Source organism: Cyprinus carpio, chromosome B23 (genome assembly GCF_018340385.1).
Source record: "Cyprinus carpio isolate SPL01 chromosome B23, ASM1834038v1, whole genome shotgun sequence".
Lineage (NCBI taxonomy): Eukaryota > Metazoa > Chordata > Actinopteri > Cypriniformes > Cyprinidae > Cyprinus > Cyprinus carpio.
Genome location: NC_056619.1, coordinates 14,240,416 through 14,258,570, shown reverse-complemented (window position 1 = coordinate 14,258,570; position 18,155 = coordinate 14,240,416). Strand labels below are relative to the sequence as shown.

Below are 18,155 nucleotides of genomic sequence, written 5' to 3'. Positions count from 1 at the left end.
GAAAAAGTGCAGTTTAAATACCCGGATTTAATTACGTAGCGACACTTCATGCACTCAACTGTCGCAGTTTTAATTACGTAGCAAGGGGGGAGAGGCTATCAGACTCCGATTATGACGATTATGAATGACAAAAAAGAACTTTATATAATGCATACACTACATGGTTGAGTACATAGTGCATAAGTACATAGTGTATGAGTGTATAGTGCATAATTTGGGACGCAGCCAAAAACAACGCCATCTTTATTTTTTAGCTCAACCGACAACGAAACTAAAAAACAGCATCATCCCAAAACTGAAAAATGCTGCCATACATCTAGGCTGCATCCGAAAACTGAAAAATGCTGCCTTCGGAGGACGCATTCCAAGTAAGGCATCAAGGCACGTCCGAATTCAATGTTAGCTTCAGTTCCTGTCTCCTGAGATGCCTTCATCTTGGCGATTTTTGAAGGCAGCATATATGTATCCTTCGCAGCCTTTGATATCCCACAATCCTGTGCGTTCAATTCTGTGACGGTTAAGCCAAAAAATAAAGATGGCGTCTGAAAGTTGCGGTCGGTGGTCAGTTTGTGTGTAAATGTACGGTTTTGATCAACGTTTTCCACTTTTGATGTCATTTCTAGCGAGAAATTAATATTGCAGTAATGAAATATTCACTTAGTTATCACCAAAGCTCTCTATATTTTGTTGTAGATCATTAAACCGTTACTCTGCCTCAGAAGCCTGTCCAAAATCAGTTTCATGAGGTGCCTTCATGCAAAAACGCTGCCTGCAAAGTCATTGCCTGATACGGCAGCAGGCAGCAAGTCAGCTGCCTAAGTTTTCGGATGCAGCCCTATGCTGCCTTCAAAATTCAATCAAGGTACCTCCGGAGACAGGAAGTGAAGCAGACTTTGGATTCAGACGTGCCTTGGTGCCTTGGAATGCTGCCTCCGAAGGCAGCATTGTAGAGCTTTCGGACGCAGCCATGCACTCAACTGTCACAGCTTTAATTACATTCTGAAGGGGGAGGGGCTACCACACTCTGATTATTAATGACAAAATAACCTTATAAAATTCATACACTAAATGGTTGAGTACATAGTGCATAAGTACATGGTGTATAAGAGTATAATGCATCATTTGGGATGCAGTTATTCTCAACCAAAATGCAACATCTGTCCGATGACATGTCCAACGTCTACCTGACGTAATATTGACGTCCTGTTCCTGCTGGGATATTTTCTCCTCCCCTGATGAACTTTTATCAAGCTATAGAAAAGCAACAATATTAGCATAAATAAAGAGTTTCAGTAACGTCCTAACACTATTCTAATAAGGTCATTATTAGTCATTTTTACACATTCATAAGTTTAAGGCCCCCTCTCACATTTTTACTAAGATCTGTACGATTCGTACAAACCAACTTTCCTTTTAGTCGGTCAGGTCATGGTTCACTGCCGATTCATAGTTTGCACATGACATGAGCAAGATATAATTTGGTAATGCAATCTGTTTGGTTTGTTTCCATTAGAAAGAAGAGGTGACTCGTACAGATTCAAAACAATCTGCTGGTTCACTGAAGTGGTCACGATTCATTCAGTTGGACCAAATCCAATGCTGTTTTTCTTTAGTGCTACACTGAAGTGAAGTAGAACGATTTGTTCACTAAAAGTCTTTGTTAAAAAACACCATTTGTTAGCACTCTATAGGCCTATGTGGATTCCTCGTATTAAACCTAGCTACATTTTCAGATATATAAATAAGTCACATTTTAAAAGCATAAATCTGTTCACTTCTGTCTATGAGTAACATGACCTTATATTTTCAGGATTCCCAAGCTTTAAACACCTGGCCGAGGGGGGACCACATTATTTGTGCAATGCTCTTTCAGAATGTTCCTCTCTAGTGTGCGTTATAAGCAGATACAGTGTGTGGTTCCCTGCTGTGGAAATGATTGGTTTATACTGTAGTCTTCCACACTTTGTGTTTCTCCCTCTCTGAAACGATGCTTCAGTCAGTCCCAGAGGATTCATTCAGCAGTGGGTCATTGAACATGACCGCTGAGCCCTGAATGCTCTACTTAACCTTCTGCTGTTCTGTCATGGATGTAATCACACAAAAACAACATCATATCGTTTTACATTTAACATTTTCCTCAGTAGCCATGTGTATTTTTAGTATGTACAGTCACTCGGTGCATTTAAAAACACTGGTAATATATTAATGGTGCTTTGGTATAACTGACACGATCCTGTTTTGCATTTTAATAGACGTTAGATGAAAATGTGTTGCTATTTTGCATTTTATAGCCTACATGTGCTACGTACATTCAAGGGAAATCCAGATCTTATCTCATTCTCTATTAGCATTCAAACTGAACCGAACTGCAAAAAGAAAGATATATACATGATAATGGTGAGGATTTAGATTCATCCCAGCGATTTGAAAATTTAGAATTAGTTGAGTATAAAATTAATTTAGAGAAGTTTAGTGATTCCTCATATGTGATCTGTATTTAGACCGCTTCGTCAGTAGGTGGCGACTCCCCTGAGCGAGTCATTTAATCAATAATAATTCATTTTTAAACATCATTCGAAATAAAATAATAATTAGGCTACAATTAAATAATAATTTGTTTAACATTTAGTCAACATCATTGTCAACACAGTATATAAAAAAGAAAAAAAGAAGTAGCCTAGTATAATTACACAAGTATATAAAAAAGAAAAATAATTATTTAAAAAACATATCCCTTTTTGATATGTCTAAAGCCATTTTCTTATTCATAGATTATATTTCAGCGGCCGAGGGTGTCACCACCTGCTATTACAAGCAGGTTTCAGGATGTTTTGCATATGTAAGTGCAGCATTGTCTAACAAAGAAAAAGGAAGCTGGGAAAATGATAAATGGACACGCCGTGGCATCTTAGTGCTGGAGAAAAGAAAAAAAAAACAGACTGAAGTCTAACTGTTTTGTGTTACGGTGTAATGATCACAGCTGGCTGTTTTCTCCTCTCATTATGATAAAGGTATCAAGAGGCTTGCGCCGAGATATTGTGTGGGAAACGGATGGCTTGTTATTCTATTGTGACATGACAGGCTGAATGAACAATAAAAATGGGGGAAGAGGGAGAATTTTTGTCCGAGGGTCTTGATTGGAGGAGAAGGAGCACGGCGTGATTGATTTCAGCGGGAGAGGGCGAGGAAGGAAAGTGGATTCAGGAGGTGTCTGTAATCAGAGAGACAAAGCCAAACGTACAAGTGCGGTTAAGAGACAGGTTTTGTATGAGAAAAAGAAACAGCACACCTCCCCTTCCCTTTGTCAGTTGAAAAATGCAAGCTCTTGATACAGAATACCATACCTCGATCATTCCTGCCAGAACAAGACAGATGGCCTGAATCTCTTTTCCACTGCAGTGCTACCTTGTCTTGGCAGCTCATCTGAAACTCTGCTATTAGTAATCCCTTACATACTGTGTGTCAAGGTATAATGTACATCACAGGTTTTATGGCGCCTTTAATCTGGCAAATTCCCTGGTTTTTAAAACCAAAGGCCTGGCGACACTGGATGAAGGCATGGGTTGGTGTGTTGTGGGAGCTTTGAGGAGTGAAATATAATGAGGATCTGGATTACAGGAGACAATAAAGCACAGTGGGATTTGATTGTTATCGAATTGTGGGCGGATTCATGCTCCCAAAGGAATAGTGATGGCAAAGAAAAACCAGAGGAAAATACGTATGCATGTGCACGTACTATGCAGATGAGAATTATTCAATTAATATATCGTAATCACATAAAATGATAAGTCCTAATAATCATAATGCATTCAAATTCAAAGCCATGATGTTCATTCATCATACCAGAGCATGCAGATTTTTTTCTTTTTTTCCTTTTTACAAATATGTAGTGTAGTCAAAGCTGAATATGAATCAGCCAACCTTGTTAATGGTACATTTTTATGCACTAAAAAATAATCAAAATATCTATTATTAAAATGTGTTATTTTAGTGTGCCTATAAATAGAAAATGCTTAAAGGGATAGTTCACCCAAAAATGAAATTTCTGTTATCATTTACTCACCCTCATGTTGTTCCTGATCTGTAAATCTGAGTTCCTGTCTTCTGCTGAGGACAAAAGAAGATATTTTGAAGAATGTTGGTAACTAAACAGTTGACGGTAGCCATTGACTTCCATAGTATGGAAAAATACTATGAAAGTCATTGGGGACCATAAACTGTTTGGTTACCAGCATTCTTTAAAATATATTATTTGATGATGAAAGAAACTCATACAGATTTGGAACAACCTGAGGGTAAGTAAATTATATTTAATCAGTAAAAATGTCTTTCTTTTTTTTTTTTTTTTTTTTTTTTTTTGCTTTAATAGGCCAGTCATTAAAAAAAGAGGGGGTGCGGGGGGATACAAAAAGAATAAATGCTGTTTCAGCAGTATTTTGGTAGCATAACGCTGTACAAAAGCCTCACATGGCAGCAGAGAAAAGAGGTGACATCTTAGCCAAGATTGTGCATTATACTAAAACAACGGCAGAGGGCGGTGTGGAATAAAACACGGTCTCTACACAAACGTTTCAGGGGTAGAACTATTAACGTTTCTTTCTCAAAACACTGAAGTATACATATATACTGAAATAACAGAATCGCCTGAAGACAAAGTTAATCACTCGTGGAAACAGCAAATCCGAGCACAGGTAGTCAAGTCGCTGTCTGTCATACTGTTGAATGCGCAGCATACTGATCACACTGATTCATGACTGATTCAACCACTGGGTGGCGCTGCTGCTACTGCTGCTCCGGGGTTTGTGTTCATATTACTGTCATGTTTGCTCAGTGACAGATAGTTCAGAAAGAGTCTTTCTCAGGTTTCTGTATGGATTTTAGTATAAAAATGTTTTTTTTTCCCCCAAAGACACAATTTTCTTAAAATATCAACAAATGTAAAAAATATTTATAATAATACAAATGTAATGGTTTTAATTTTCTTATCTTTAATACTTAATTGGTGCACTTTCTGTCAGCTTAAGTTCATGTAGTACATTAGATGAATTTCCATGACTTTCCCATATCACTTTTAAATTTGAATAATTTCTATGACTTTTCCAGTTGTTTGTGACTAACAGATTAGGATGTTGAAGGTTTGCACTGACTACTTCCTTCTAGCTGAGCAAAATTACAATCACTGTATTGTCTTACACTTTATTTTTTTTTATTTTGATGGATTATTTCAGATTTTTCATGACTGGGCCACTAACCTTGCGTCCTGGCACTCATGCTCGTAACCTGTACCTCATATTCTGACCTGTTCTTTCAAACCAAACTCAACAGGGCTTGTAGTGTTATTAGAAGAGCTGAAATGTTACTTGATTGCTTGTCAGAAAAAGCTTTTTGTGCAGGATGACCTATTGGATACTAAATTGCAGCTATATTCTCCCTGTTGGTGTGTTTTGCTGAAAGTAAAAGAATGATCTCTGCACACACACACACACACACACACACACACGCACACACAGTTTATAATGGCAAATTTCAAAGTTTTGTTTATATTAAGTAGATAAATATATATGAGCTTTACCCACACTTCTCCATTTTAATAGGGATAATTTATTTGTTATGCCACGCATATAGAACTAACACTTCTCAAAAGCAACACAATGCACATACTCATGCTGCACACCGCAGCACGGTGAACAGCTTTAGTTCTTTGCTAAAATACTCTGTGGAGCACCAGAATCACTACAACTCACAAGAAGCTAAACAAAGTTTTCTCACACAACACAGAGACACGATAAAGGACAGGTGCTATTTGGATACCAAAGCATAGATGTGGATGGGGACGAGGGCTGTCATGGAGAGCAGTGTTCTGTGCTATCGAGAACAGATCTGGACCTTTGAATTCACTGCGTTTCCATCTAGTCTCCATTCTACAGGAGCTGGCATTGCGTGGCTTTATGTGTGGGAGAGTAAGCACAATGAACACACTAAGACTGATGACTGGCCGCGACTTCAGATGGGCCTCCTGAAGTTCTTGCCAGCGAAACGAGCCTTGTCTCCAAGCTCCTCCTCAATCCTGCAGACGTCAAACAATGTCGAAATCAATCTTGGAATTTCACTCACTTTAAACAACAGACTGGTACTTAATGTTATATATTAGAGTTGTAAGGATAAGTAAGAAACTATGCAGAAAAAAGAAATCATGGATCTCTTTAGTCTGTAATTGAACATGAAATATTGAGGAGCTGAACCATTTAACAGTTTGAGGTTGGTAGGATTTTTTTCTTATGCTCAACAGGGATTTATTTATTTTATTAAAAAAATATAGCAGTAAAAAAAAACAATAAAAACATTTGAAAAATTATTACAATTTAAAGTAATTCTTGTATTTGAATATATTTTAAAATATAATTTATTCCTGTGATGGAAAAGCTGAATTTTCAGCATCATTACTCCACTCTTCAGTGTCACATGATCCTTGTAAAATGCTAATTTGCTGCTAAAGAAACATTACTATCAATGTTGAAATTGTTATGCTGTTTAATATTTTCATAGAAATCCTGAATAAAGTTCAAAAGAATAGCATTTATTTGCATTAAAATGTTTTGTTTAGATTATAATTGTCTTTACTTTTTATCAATTTAATGAATTGTTGTTGAATAAAAGTATTAATTTATTTATTTTAAATCTTTCTGACCCCAAACTTTAAAATGGTAGTATATTTTATGCTAGAAGAAAGGCAGTTGAGGGCTATGAGAGAGCATTTGGTTGCTAGGGACAATAGTCAAATATAGTGTACAGTTATTGTGCAAAAATATTTGTGTAATGCAACTACTGACCAATCAGAATTAGCTATTCCAGGCAAAGAGCTTGTATAAAAATGTAATGTATAAATGCAAGCGCTCACCTCAGCAGCTGATTGTACTTGGCCAGGCGCTCAGACCGGCAGGGAGCACCAGTCTTGATCTGAGAGGGAAAAAAATACAGTTTACTTTGCAATTCACTATACAGAATTGGCCAACCTTAGATAAGACGGTGCTTGGCAAGCTTTGTACCTGGCCAGTGCAGAGTCCGACCACAAGGTCAGCGATGAAGGTGTCCTCTGTCTCTCCAGAACGGTGGCTGACCATCACACCCCATCCATTAGACTGGGCCATCTTACAGCTAAAAAAAAAAAGACCGAAACAAAAAAAAAAAAAAATACATAAAAAAACCACATGAACCTAAACTTTAGTTGTTTAATTCTTATGTAAAAATATCCACATCCATAGTGTGAGACATCAGAAATACATACGCCTGAAGGGACTCAGTGACGGATCCGATCTGGTTGACTTTGAGCAGCAGGCAGTTGCAGGCCTTGTCAGACACGGCTTTAGCGATGCGCTTGGGGTTGGTCACAGTGAGGTCATCACCCACCACCTGGATGTCAGTGCTGGTAGTGAAGTTGGTCCAGGCCTCCCAGTCATCCTGGTCAAATGGATCCTCAATGGAGACCACTGAGAATCAAAAGATGGAACTTTATTGTTCTAGCTCGAGTTAAAGGAGTTAAAATCTATCATCTATCTATCTACCTATCTATCTATCTATCTACTTAATATTTAGTGTTGTAATAAAGGATTGATCAATTGCAAAACTGCTAAAGAATTAAAAGTTGAAATACTGGTACTGGTATTAGGGTTAGGCTTAACAAACAGAAAAAAAAAAAGTAATAATTTGAAAAATAACTTATCTATTTGAATATATTTTAAAAAGTATTTTATTCCTGGGATGGAAAAGCTAAATTTTCAACAGTCATTACTCAGTGTCCTTATAATGATCCTTCAGAAATCATTATAAAATGCTGATTTGGTGCTTAAGAAACATTTCTTTCCATTAGTAATGTTAAGGAACCTGCAAGGACTCTATAATGAATATATTATTAATCAATAAATATATCAATAAATCAATAAATATATCAATAAATCTTTTTTTTTTTTAAAGTAGAAAACATTTGTAACATTATAAATGTTATTGCTGAACAACAGTATATAATGTAATGATTATATAAAAAGTAATAAGTATAACATGTTGTTGCTGAAAAAACACTGTACCCTGCAATATTTTTGTTTATTAAGAGACTAATAAATACACCACAGTTAATGCACTAAAGTTTATTATTTATATACAATGTATTCTGTAAGTCTGAGAACTGCTGACTGGCCTCTAGGGAGTTAAATGACCCCTGTTAAGACTCTCACCCCCACAGCAGGGTTTCATTCACTGCTGGATCTCTTCAAATACCTCTGCCTATTTTTGGTGATCTAAAGATACCCAAAAGACACGAGGGAAGAATTTGTGTTCGGGTAAACACACTTAGATAAGGAAAACGTGTTTTGGTAACACTTTACAATAAGGTTTAACATCAGTTCCTGCACTAGATTATTATTATTACTAAAATTACTATTAATTAAGTTTTTTAATGTTTATATATCACATAATTTGTCTACCTAGATACTCTGACTTCAGATTTGCACTAAGCAGTTGTCACTGGCCGTCTGAGGATTGTAGTAGTGTATCACACTTTCACACACAGTAACACTAAAGATCAGGGACACTGACCAGGATAATCCTTGACAAAGCTCTTGTAGAGGTCAGCCAGCTGGTCAGGGCTGATGTAGCGGCTGGGGTCATCAGGTGATTTGAAGTCCAGGTCGTACTTGCCACCCTTGTAGAACTCAGAGGCGGCCACATCCATGCCGATCACAATCTTGTCGGTGTAGCCGGCTTTGCTAATGGCATTCTTCAGCAGCTCCAGAGCTGAAAAACATATGTAGTTGATGCATATCTTTTTTTTTTTAAACAAATAAGGCTTTTAGGATAAAATGTATAAAGGTAAAGTATATGGTTTAGGTTTCACTTACATTTTTTTTTTTACACTATTTTAAATCTTACCCTTGCCTTCACTAGTTTATCTGAATGGTTCAGCAGTCTGACAAATGCAGTTTTAAATATACAAACATTCAATGCAGAATGTTAGCTTCCCATAAGTATTTCATATCAAATGCCCAAAGCATCTGTAAGCACTCATAACAAACCATTAATATTTATATTAGCTACAGCCAAATAATCAGTTCAGGCATTGAGTTGTACTTTGTTTAAACATAAATGCATCTTGAAAATATATCTCATGGTGCTATGCTTATTACATGTAAGCTTTTAACCTACAGCAACTAAATTAATCGTAAAAATAACAAATAATATGGGTAAAGAACAGGATAAATATTTAGACATTCTCAGAATAAGCAATCCAATTAGATGTGAAGGACTCTACATTATTTATCTCTGAAATAGCATTATGTTATGGCTGTGATTCGCAGGCACAGAGGTCATGCGCATTCCCAGAATTCACCAGAGAGTGGGCCTCAGCTGCAGAACTTCACTAGCTTCAATTCAATTATACCAATGCAGCAGATCTTCAAATGAAAACCATTTGACGTTTGATTGAAATTAGTTTTGAAGGACTGAGCAAGTTTAGGGCATGATTCAGATTAACTTTCTAAACTCGCTTATCTATAATCAAGATAACCATAATCTCTGACTCCTTGAGTTATCTCAAGTGTTATCTCTATATCTTATACCATATTGTATATTAGTGCTCATCTATACTTGTTAGCTTACCAGTGGCTAAAAAAAATGAATTTGGTATAAATGTAAATGTTTCTAAGATCAAACGGATAGTTTACATTTAATTCCCAAAGTATGTTTTACCGTGAATATGTTTTATATTTATGGTTGCAGTTCTGTAGTGTTTACATTGAATCTCCGTGAAACTGAGCAATATCTACATCTAGACCTGTTATCACGAAGCTCCCGACTCTCACCTTCTTTGTTCTCAAGGATGTTGGGAGCGAAGCCACCTTCATCGCCCACATTGGTGGCATCTTTGCCGTACTTCTCCTTAATGACATTCTTCAGGTTGTGATAAACTTCAGCACCAATGCGCATGGCCTCTTTGAAGTTGCTAGCACCGACAGGCAGGATCATGAACTCCTGCATGGCCAGCTTGTTTCCAGCGTGGGAGCCGCCGTTGATAACGTTGAAGGCCTTTGAAAACAGAAAGTCTATTTATAGTGTGTCATAGTCTGCATCGTTCAGTAATGTTTATGGTTTATGTCATTGGGCTTTTATTCCAGACAGAGATGTAGGCAAGTATGCAGCAATTTTGGCTGATTTTAGCTGCTATTTATGATATTTATAATACGTATCTGTGTTAAATTTAACTTAAAAAAAAAAAAAAAACACACAAAAAAACAAACACTTTTATTGATACTGATAACTTAGTAGCAGATAGAACTGAACACACAAAATGTTCTGATGAATTCAATCACATGACTTGTTCAGGGCAAAGTCACATTACTTTTTAGATGCACATCTAAGAACTGATTTAGTAAATGTGTTTGGATTTTGCTCTATTTACAGAATAAAATTTTTTGCATTTTTTGTGATATTGCAAAATTAGCATCAGTTAGGTGGATGGAAACCAGTTAAACACTGTAATGTACATCAGTACGGACTGATAATTATTCAGGTTATTATTCTGAGCACGTACAGGGACAGGAAGAATGACTTCTGGGTTGCCAGCGAGGTCTGCGATGTGGCGGTAGAGGGGGACGCCCTTCTCTGCAGCACCAGCCTTGCACACAGCCAGGGAAACGCCCAGGATGGCATTGGCACCAAACTTTGCTGTGAAGCACATTCATTAAAATAATGGATGCATATTTGAGAGTCTTTATAAACCGGCGTGAAGAGCTGTGATAAATTAAGCTTTCATATCGTGAATAAATTCTGTTCTGGCAACTCAAGGAATTGTAACTATAACAAACACTTAATCATATTAATATGCTTACACTTGTTTTCAGTGCCATCCATATCAAGCATCAGCTTATCAATCTTCTCCTGCTCCAAGACTGACACGTTCTGTTTAAGCACAAAAGATTGATTACTGACAATATCAATCATAATTCAAGGAGTATGACGTTCACACAAACTTAATTTAGCATAGAACAAATGCAACGTTACAGCAATCACAGCATTGTGAGATTAGTGGGAGGTTTTTATCTTTAGAGATGACTAAACGCTATTATTTATTCAGACGTTAGTTAATATTCACAACAAGACACTTACCACTTATAATAATGGTTCCGAACTCATCTAATTCTCTCAAATAATCTTTCAGTGCCTCTTTTATATATTATGAATAACCACAACTCAACAACAGTATACATTATGATGTTAGTCAAAGAACAAATATTCCTACCTGGCTAACCAGAGCAGGTGCAATTGATTTATTGATATGCTCAACAGCTTTTGAGACACCTGCAGGGACACAAGCAGACCATCACTGATCCAGGCCAAGGAGTGGATGAACATGCAGAGCAGACATGACTAGATGATCACAGAGCAGATAGGTGCTTTATTGTCAATGAAAACATCTGTGATCATCTACAAATACCTGCCGGGGTTAGTCGGCAAAACAAACTCAAAAAAGGCTCATGCTGCTTCTGTGCAATTTCAAAAGGGGTTAAGTTCCTCACTTCAGTCAATACACACGCTAATTTACCTGATTACACAAAGCAGGGGCCAAGAACTCATTTACATATTTAACAGCTCTTTTCACCCCTGACAGAGGAGAAAAGATGGCAGAAGAAAGAGAGGATGAGAGGAGAAAAGAAACACTGCAGTGCAGATGGATACCCTTGAAAAAAAAAACTGAGGAATTTATGGATTTCACAGAAATTAAGGTTAAAAAATAAATAAATGCAGTACATTCTTAATTTCATTCAGATTTTTTCTGGATGTTATTATGATGTATTAAATATACATTTGATATTATGTATATTTGTAAAACAATACAAATCAAGCATGATTCAAAATGAGATTCCACATAGAAAATGTAATTCTATTTTACACACTACTATTAAAAGGTTTGTGGTCAGTAAGATTTTTTTAATGTTGCTGAAAGAAATTATATTATTAATATCCATCTAATACATTTCAAAAACCCTTGTTTTGTCAAGCAATAATATTTAAATTTAATACATATTTAAATATTAACATTAAATGAAATACTGAAATTACTTAATTTTAAAGTTTAATATCTCAGAATTCTCATAGAAGGATAGTGACACTTTGAAATACTACATTTACAAATGGAATATCTGAAATACAAACCTTTGCCCAGATAACGTGTCTTGTCATTGTCACGGAGTTCAAGGGCTTCATAGATGCCAGTAGAAGCACCACTGGGCACTGCAGCTCTGAAGAGACCTGTTGAACAATAAATACAAGGAAACCGGTGAATGGTTATAAATATGTACAAACAACCCTTCTAGTTGTGCAGAAATCTGTTTCCAGAATTTCCAACTAGAACCACTGAGGCCACAGCTGGTCTACCATATAAGAAATGGTAGGACACACCTCCTCACTGCAGAAGAGATTACGCAACAGAATCACAATAAAAATAAAAATCTCTGCATACCAGCAGCAGACTACATGTCAATATATAGTATATAATATCTTTAAAGAAAAAATTGATTGATTAAACAATTGATAAGCATGGTACCTCAAGGCATTTTTACCACCCAAACTCAATTTAGAAAGTGATGTTAAGGGGGTTTCCTGTTGTGATTTAACATCGTGAGAGAAAGGGACACCCCCTGATTGAGGCTGGCACACATGCACTACAAGATGGCATATTTTGACTCAGAGTGTGGAAGTCGACTGCCAGAGCGTGCAGTTGGAAACAGATTTAAAGACTACCAGACAGAACTATCAGAAACTATATTACAGACAAAGCACAAGAATTACAGACTTTCTGTTACATAGAAAGTCTGTACCTAACCAATCATTTCCACCAAGCAACGGTAGAGTATCCAAACCTATAAAACAGGCAGAGTGCAAGAATGCCTAGTTTTGATCTTTGTAACATATCTGTGTTAATACACTGATCCAATCATTCATATTAAATGCTTCGCAAATCCAATTAATCAAAATCTTAGAAATTGTGCACTAGGTATATGTTAAGCTGTATTTTTCCAGCCCTCATACTGATCAAAACACATTCATTAAGCTGCGCTCAAATACACACAGACACATTAGATTTGGGTGAGTTGTCTCCATTTGTTTTCATACATCTGGGACTGAGGGGAAAAGTACAAAAACATCGGCAGAAGATGAATAAACATTCTATCAGTCCCTATAAAAAAAAAAAAAAAATTAAATGCATTCATCACCTTCAAACACGAACTTGGCAAAGTATGCCAACTCCCTCTCTGTTCAATACAATCTGGCAGAAGAGATATTCTAGATATTTGTTCTCTTGCCAGCCTCAATCTTTCAAAACTGTAATTCACTAAACATAATTAAAATTCCAGGCATGTGTTAGAAGACAAGGCACCACCTTGTATTAAATTTGTGTGTAGGGGAATAGACAAAAAGCAAGTTACAAAATCAATTATATGCATTTAAGCATTGTTGCAAATGAGCAAAACATTAATATGAGATCCAATGAGGCAACAAGTCTGAATGTAGTACACTTACTTTCACAAGTTTGGAGTCTGTAAGAAACTTTTTTTATATTTTTTTTTGTATTTTAAATGTGGTTAAATTTAAAATAACTTTTAAAAGTTTTTATTTTATTATATTTTAAATGATTATAAACATGTTTTAAATATTATAATATAGCCTATTTTAAAATGTAATTTATGCTGAATTTGTGCTGCTTAATACAACTTAATATAACTTTGATACTTTTTTTTGATGAATAGAAAGTAAAAAATAATTCTAATAAATAAATTAAAAAAACAATTTTTTGTAACTTTACTGTCACTTTTGATTAATTTAATACTTTCTTGCTGAATAAAAGTATTAATTTATTTAAAAAAAAATAATATTAATAAAAAATTTAAATCTTACTGATCCCAAACTTGAATATAATTACTTTCTGTGTTCATGTGCAAGGCACCACACTGTAGCAATGCAATCCAAGTGGTATGCATTACTTCACCTATTTATAACCACCTACCACCTGATACGTCGACTCTATGCTATTGGACACCAACGTGAGGGCCTGAACAGGCAGAGAGCAGCTCAGAAGCTCACCCATGTGAAACTGCCACAGCATTCAGACTGTACGCCCCAATAACACCACACACAATGTCAATTACTGTCTCTTTGTATTGATGTATATGAACTTGTAATGGACTGCTCTGCAGTTGAAGAGACAGTGGTGATGGACGATGCTTTTTATCTCTAAAATGGACCCATTTTTGTATTTGCTGGCACATTACAAAATGGATTAAGCTTCCTGAAAGAATCATAAGATCAATATACATATAATGTGATTCTCTTTTTTAGTATTAAAAAATATATATCTGTAGTAAATAATATAAAAAAAAACAAAGAAATTGTGAAGTATTTTTTAACATTTCTTAGCATTACATACCTTTCTTGGTGTACAGATCAACCTCCACAGTGGGGTTTCCACGGGAGTCAAAGATTTCACGAGCGTGGATCTTCAGGATGGACATGTTGCAGTTTCTGAGAAGAAATCATTCTGTACATTATAATGTGCTGATGTATAAACTCACATCAAAGTTTTCAGTATTTCATTATGAATTAACTGTGACAAAATAGAATTTTAATATTTTTAATGAATTACACTTATTTAAAAATAGTAATATAGTCATACTTTAGAAGCACATGGAAATATAAATGTAACTTCTAGTCACAGCTAATCCCATTGAAGGCCTTATGGTGATTTCCCCACTAGGAAATGACTCAACTATTCCAAACTGAGTCAAAGATGAGGAAGGTTCTACGCTCTTTCACCACATTTCATCAGCATCCACTCTTCATATGATCTGGAGTTTCAGTTAATGCAGTCTCCAAAGGACTAACAAGTTCAAATTGAGTAATCCACCCCATTCTGACAGTCAACATGAGCAACAGGCACCAGAAGTTGAGAACAAACTAACTTTATGACTTACAAGCACCCATTTCCCTCTCCAGCCAAGAAAAGCTGAGCCTTTCAGCTGTCAGCACCTGTTCGGCTAAAAATGCAGCTGTACTGGACATTTAGAAACATGTAGTGACACTCAAATCCTCCAGCATTATGCTTGTGGAGGTTTGAATGGTTTTGCCTGTGAAGTCACTATTCATCTCTCAAATGAATGAATTACTTGCCGTTCTTTAAAATAATTTGTTTTCTGAAGCTCTCGTGCAACAAAACAAATGATTCTTTGCACATACAGACAAAAAATAATATCTCAAAAACCTATTTTTTCATTGTCAGATGAAAAAAAACTTTCACATGAATATCACAAGACCAATTTCCCTTATCTTTATCATTTCCTGCCCTGTCAACATAATGTGCTAACATATAAAACCAACAAAAAAAACACACAAACTTCATTTGGACCAATGGAAAATCCTGTAGCCTTAAATGTCTGTGGAAACTTCCCACTGGCCACAACACAGTGGGTTGGGTTAACTGAGACAGACAGTAACAAGTGACTGGCCTTCCGTCTGCACTGCATAGAGAAAGTGTGACTTATATTGAGAATTACATTTAAACCAGCTTCAAATTCAAGATTTTAAACATCTGTGATGACCATTAAAAAAGGGTGTGGTGATAATAATATCTGTCACACTGATTATTAAATATAGCTCTAAAATAAATCTATCGCAACGTTTAAAAGCTACAAAATAAATAATAGTAATGTCTCCAGTTACATATGTTTCTTAATAACAACTGTGCGTCACATAAATGTTGCAGTGTTAGGATGAGATAATAGTAACTGAATACTCAGATTCTAGAGGACGTCACCGCACGACAGCATCACCTTCATCAGGATTGCATAACTCGTTCAAACATCACGACCACTGACTTGGCACATCTTATTTTTCATGACAAATATTTTTAACTGCTAACAAATAAAAGATACAACACACACCCTGCTTTCACCCTTACCGTTTCTGGCCTAGAGAGCGCAAGAGCAGTAGAGAGCTGACCGTGGTGCAGAGAGCAGAGAAGGCAGAAGCTGCTGCTATTGCGCAGTTAAAGGTAGTGCATCAGGATTCAGGAAGGAAGCGGTCAGCGCGAGCGCGTTTCTCGTGCTGTGATTGGTCAGTCGCGACTCACGCGGTGCGCGAGTGAGATTGCATGATAGAATGCACGTTTTCAACCGGCAAGACTCCGCCTTCGACAGGGATGCGGAAATTTTAATTCATTGATTAAAAGAGTTTATTTATTTCATTTCAAGGCTGTTAATGACATGCTGTTGACATTATCTGGGACTTTATCAGTGTAGCTTGTGTTTAAAGTTTTGTGTCTCCAATATTTTCTCGTTTTATGCTGGAAACTGGTGCATTGTGGAGTACGTGCAAACCATCACCTACTACCAGTGATGCGTCATAGTGAGTGTGCACATGAGTGAACGGATACTGATTGGACATGGCAGCTTTTATGTCATTCTAAGCTCAGTTTACACTGTGATTTAGAAAATTATCCACATTCGATTGCACACTAGCTTCAAAGGGGTTATTGTTATAATATAAAAAAATATGATGACGATCGCTTGTCAAAAATGTTTATAGACATATATTAATTTACACTTAACTCTTTTTAAATGATACATTAATTCATTTGATACCTGAGAGCTTTTTGTTGCTTTTTACTTTATATAGCTTGTCAATGCGTTAATTTTTATAAAATAGAAAATCACGTTTTTTTGTTTTTTCTCAAGTGTATTTAGATGGTTATGTTTTATTTAGGGTATTCAATAGCACATAACAATATATGCAAATTGGCACAATATGAAAGCTTTATGATTTACACCAAGATTATCGTACTAAATATATTCACAATGTTACATCTCAAACGCACACGATGGTCCAAGTGATGCTGTGCGCGTTCTAGCCTCAACTATGGCAGCTTCACAGTGAATGACCTTGAGCAAGATTACTAGTACGCCATCTTATGGCTGCTCATAGGACTTCCAACATATTTCCTTCAAGTCCTCAGACAAGACACAGAGATATATCGTTTGTGTGAGTTTCGTGGTTATGAAATACAATGGCATTATAATTTTATATGCATAAAACGTTTATTTGTTTGTATCTGCCTTACAGAAGGCTTCTATATAGATTTCTTGACAAAATCTATACTGTTCAAAAAATGTGTTGGTTGTATTTATTTGATTAGAAATACGATAAAACAGTAATACTGTGAAATATTATTGAAGAGCAAAATAACTGATATATTTTTGTATATTTTAGAATGCAATTTATTCCTGTGATGGCAAAGCTAAATTTTCAGCAACCAGTCTTCAGTGTCACATGGTCCTTCATAAATCATTCTAATATGTTGATTCTGTGCTTACGTAACATTTATTAAAGTTGTGCAGTGCAATATTAACAGTGAATGCTTAATATTTTGTCAAAAGCCATGATATAATTTTTTTAGGATTCTTTGACAAAGAGAAAGTTCAAAAGCATTTATTTAAAATGTAAATATTTTGTAACGTTACAATGTACTTACTTTCACTTTTGATCAATTGAATGCATCACTGCTGAGTAAAATTATTAATTTCTTGTGGAGTGTTTTAAAAGTGTTATAAAATCTTGTGGAGATCCATACTGTTGCTATAGATTGACTTAGTGGCTGAATACACACGGGGCAAATTTATTTGAGCAACGTTGCTTGGGCACTTTCCCATTGAGAATGTGTAATAAATTTCTGTCTGGATTCTTTAGATCAGTCGTGGGCCATGTGTCTCACCTGGTTGCCCATTGACCGCAACATTGCCCAAAGTTGCCCAGCAACATTACTCAAACAGTTGCCCCGTGTATCATCAGCCTTAGTGTTACTGACTGAGCAATAGTGTTCAATAGTATTTAACCAGTTCTCTCATTACAATGAGTTACAGTGAAATGTGGTTTTCATTTGAAACCACTGAAGACTGACAAGGCTTGAGGCAATTAGAACATCTGTTGTTTTATTAGTGCTGCAAAATAAAGCAAAATAGTCATTTTCTAAATTCTCAATCAACCCACAAAAAACACATTGTCCTAGACAAATAACATTTGCACAAGAATATTAACCTCTAACTGTACCAGTTTTTTAC

General features: G+C 35.9%; 1 protein-coding gene across 2 annotated transcripts; it reads right to left on the bottom strand.

Annotated features, from left to right (window-relative positions):
- Positions 1 to 5,581: 5,581 nt before the first annotated feature.
- LOC109099225 (alpha-enolase-like) lies at positions 5,582 to 16,156 on the bottom strand. Of its 2 annotated transcripts, none has more exons than XM_042751353.1 (12): positions 16,001 to 16,156; positions 14,474 to 14,568; positions 12,202 to 12,297; positions 11,591 to 11,649; positions 10,878 to 10,947; positions 10,580 to 10,713; positions 9,852 to 10,074; positions 8,590 to 8,787; positions 7,286 to 7,487; positions 7,047 to 7,155; positions 6,899 to 6,957; positions 5,582 to 6,067 (listed from the first exon to the last, which is right to left on the bottom strand). In XM_042751353.1, the coding sequence occupies exons 2-12, from the start codon at positions 14,556 to 14,558 to the stop codon at positions 6,004 to 6,006; spliced, it is 1,299 nt and encodes a 432-aa protein (XP_042607287.1). In that variant the 5' UTR covers positions 14,559 to 14,568; positions 16,001 to 16,156; the 3' UTR covers positions 5,582 to 6,003. The 2 variants fall into 2 exon arrangements, with proteins under 2 accessions (XP_042607287.1, XP_042607286.1); XM_042751352.1 differs by lacking the exon at positions 11,591 to 11,649 and adding an exon at positions 11,288 to 11,346.
- Positions 16,157 to 18,155: the final 1,999 nt, after the last annotated feature.

What these genes read in the sequence shown, in the direction of transcription:
- LOC109099225 (XM_042751353.1), bottom strand. Translation starts at nt 14,558, where the DNA reads ATGTCCATCCTGAAGATCCACGCTCGTGAAATCTTTGACTCCCGTGGA. An exon ending in CTTTGTCAAGGATTATCCTG is followed by an intron (nt 7,488 to 8,589) that starts GTCAGTGTCCCT and finishes TTTGATTCTCAG; the next exon opens with TGGTCTCCATTGAGGATCCA. An exon ending in AAGTACAATCAGCTGCTGAG is followed by an intron (nt 6,068 to 6,898) that starts GTGAGCGCTTGC and finishes TGACGTCTGCAG; the next exon opens with GATTGAGGAGGAGCTTGGAG.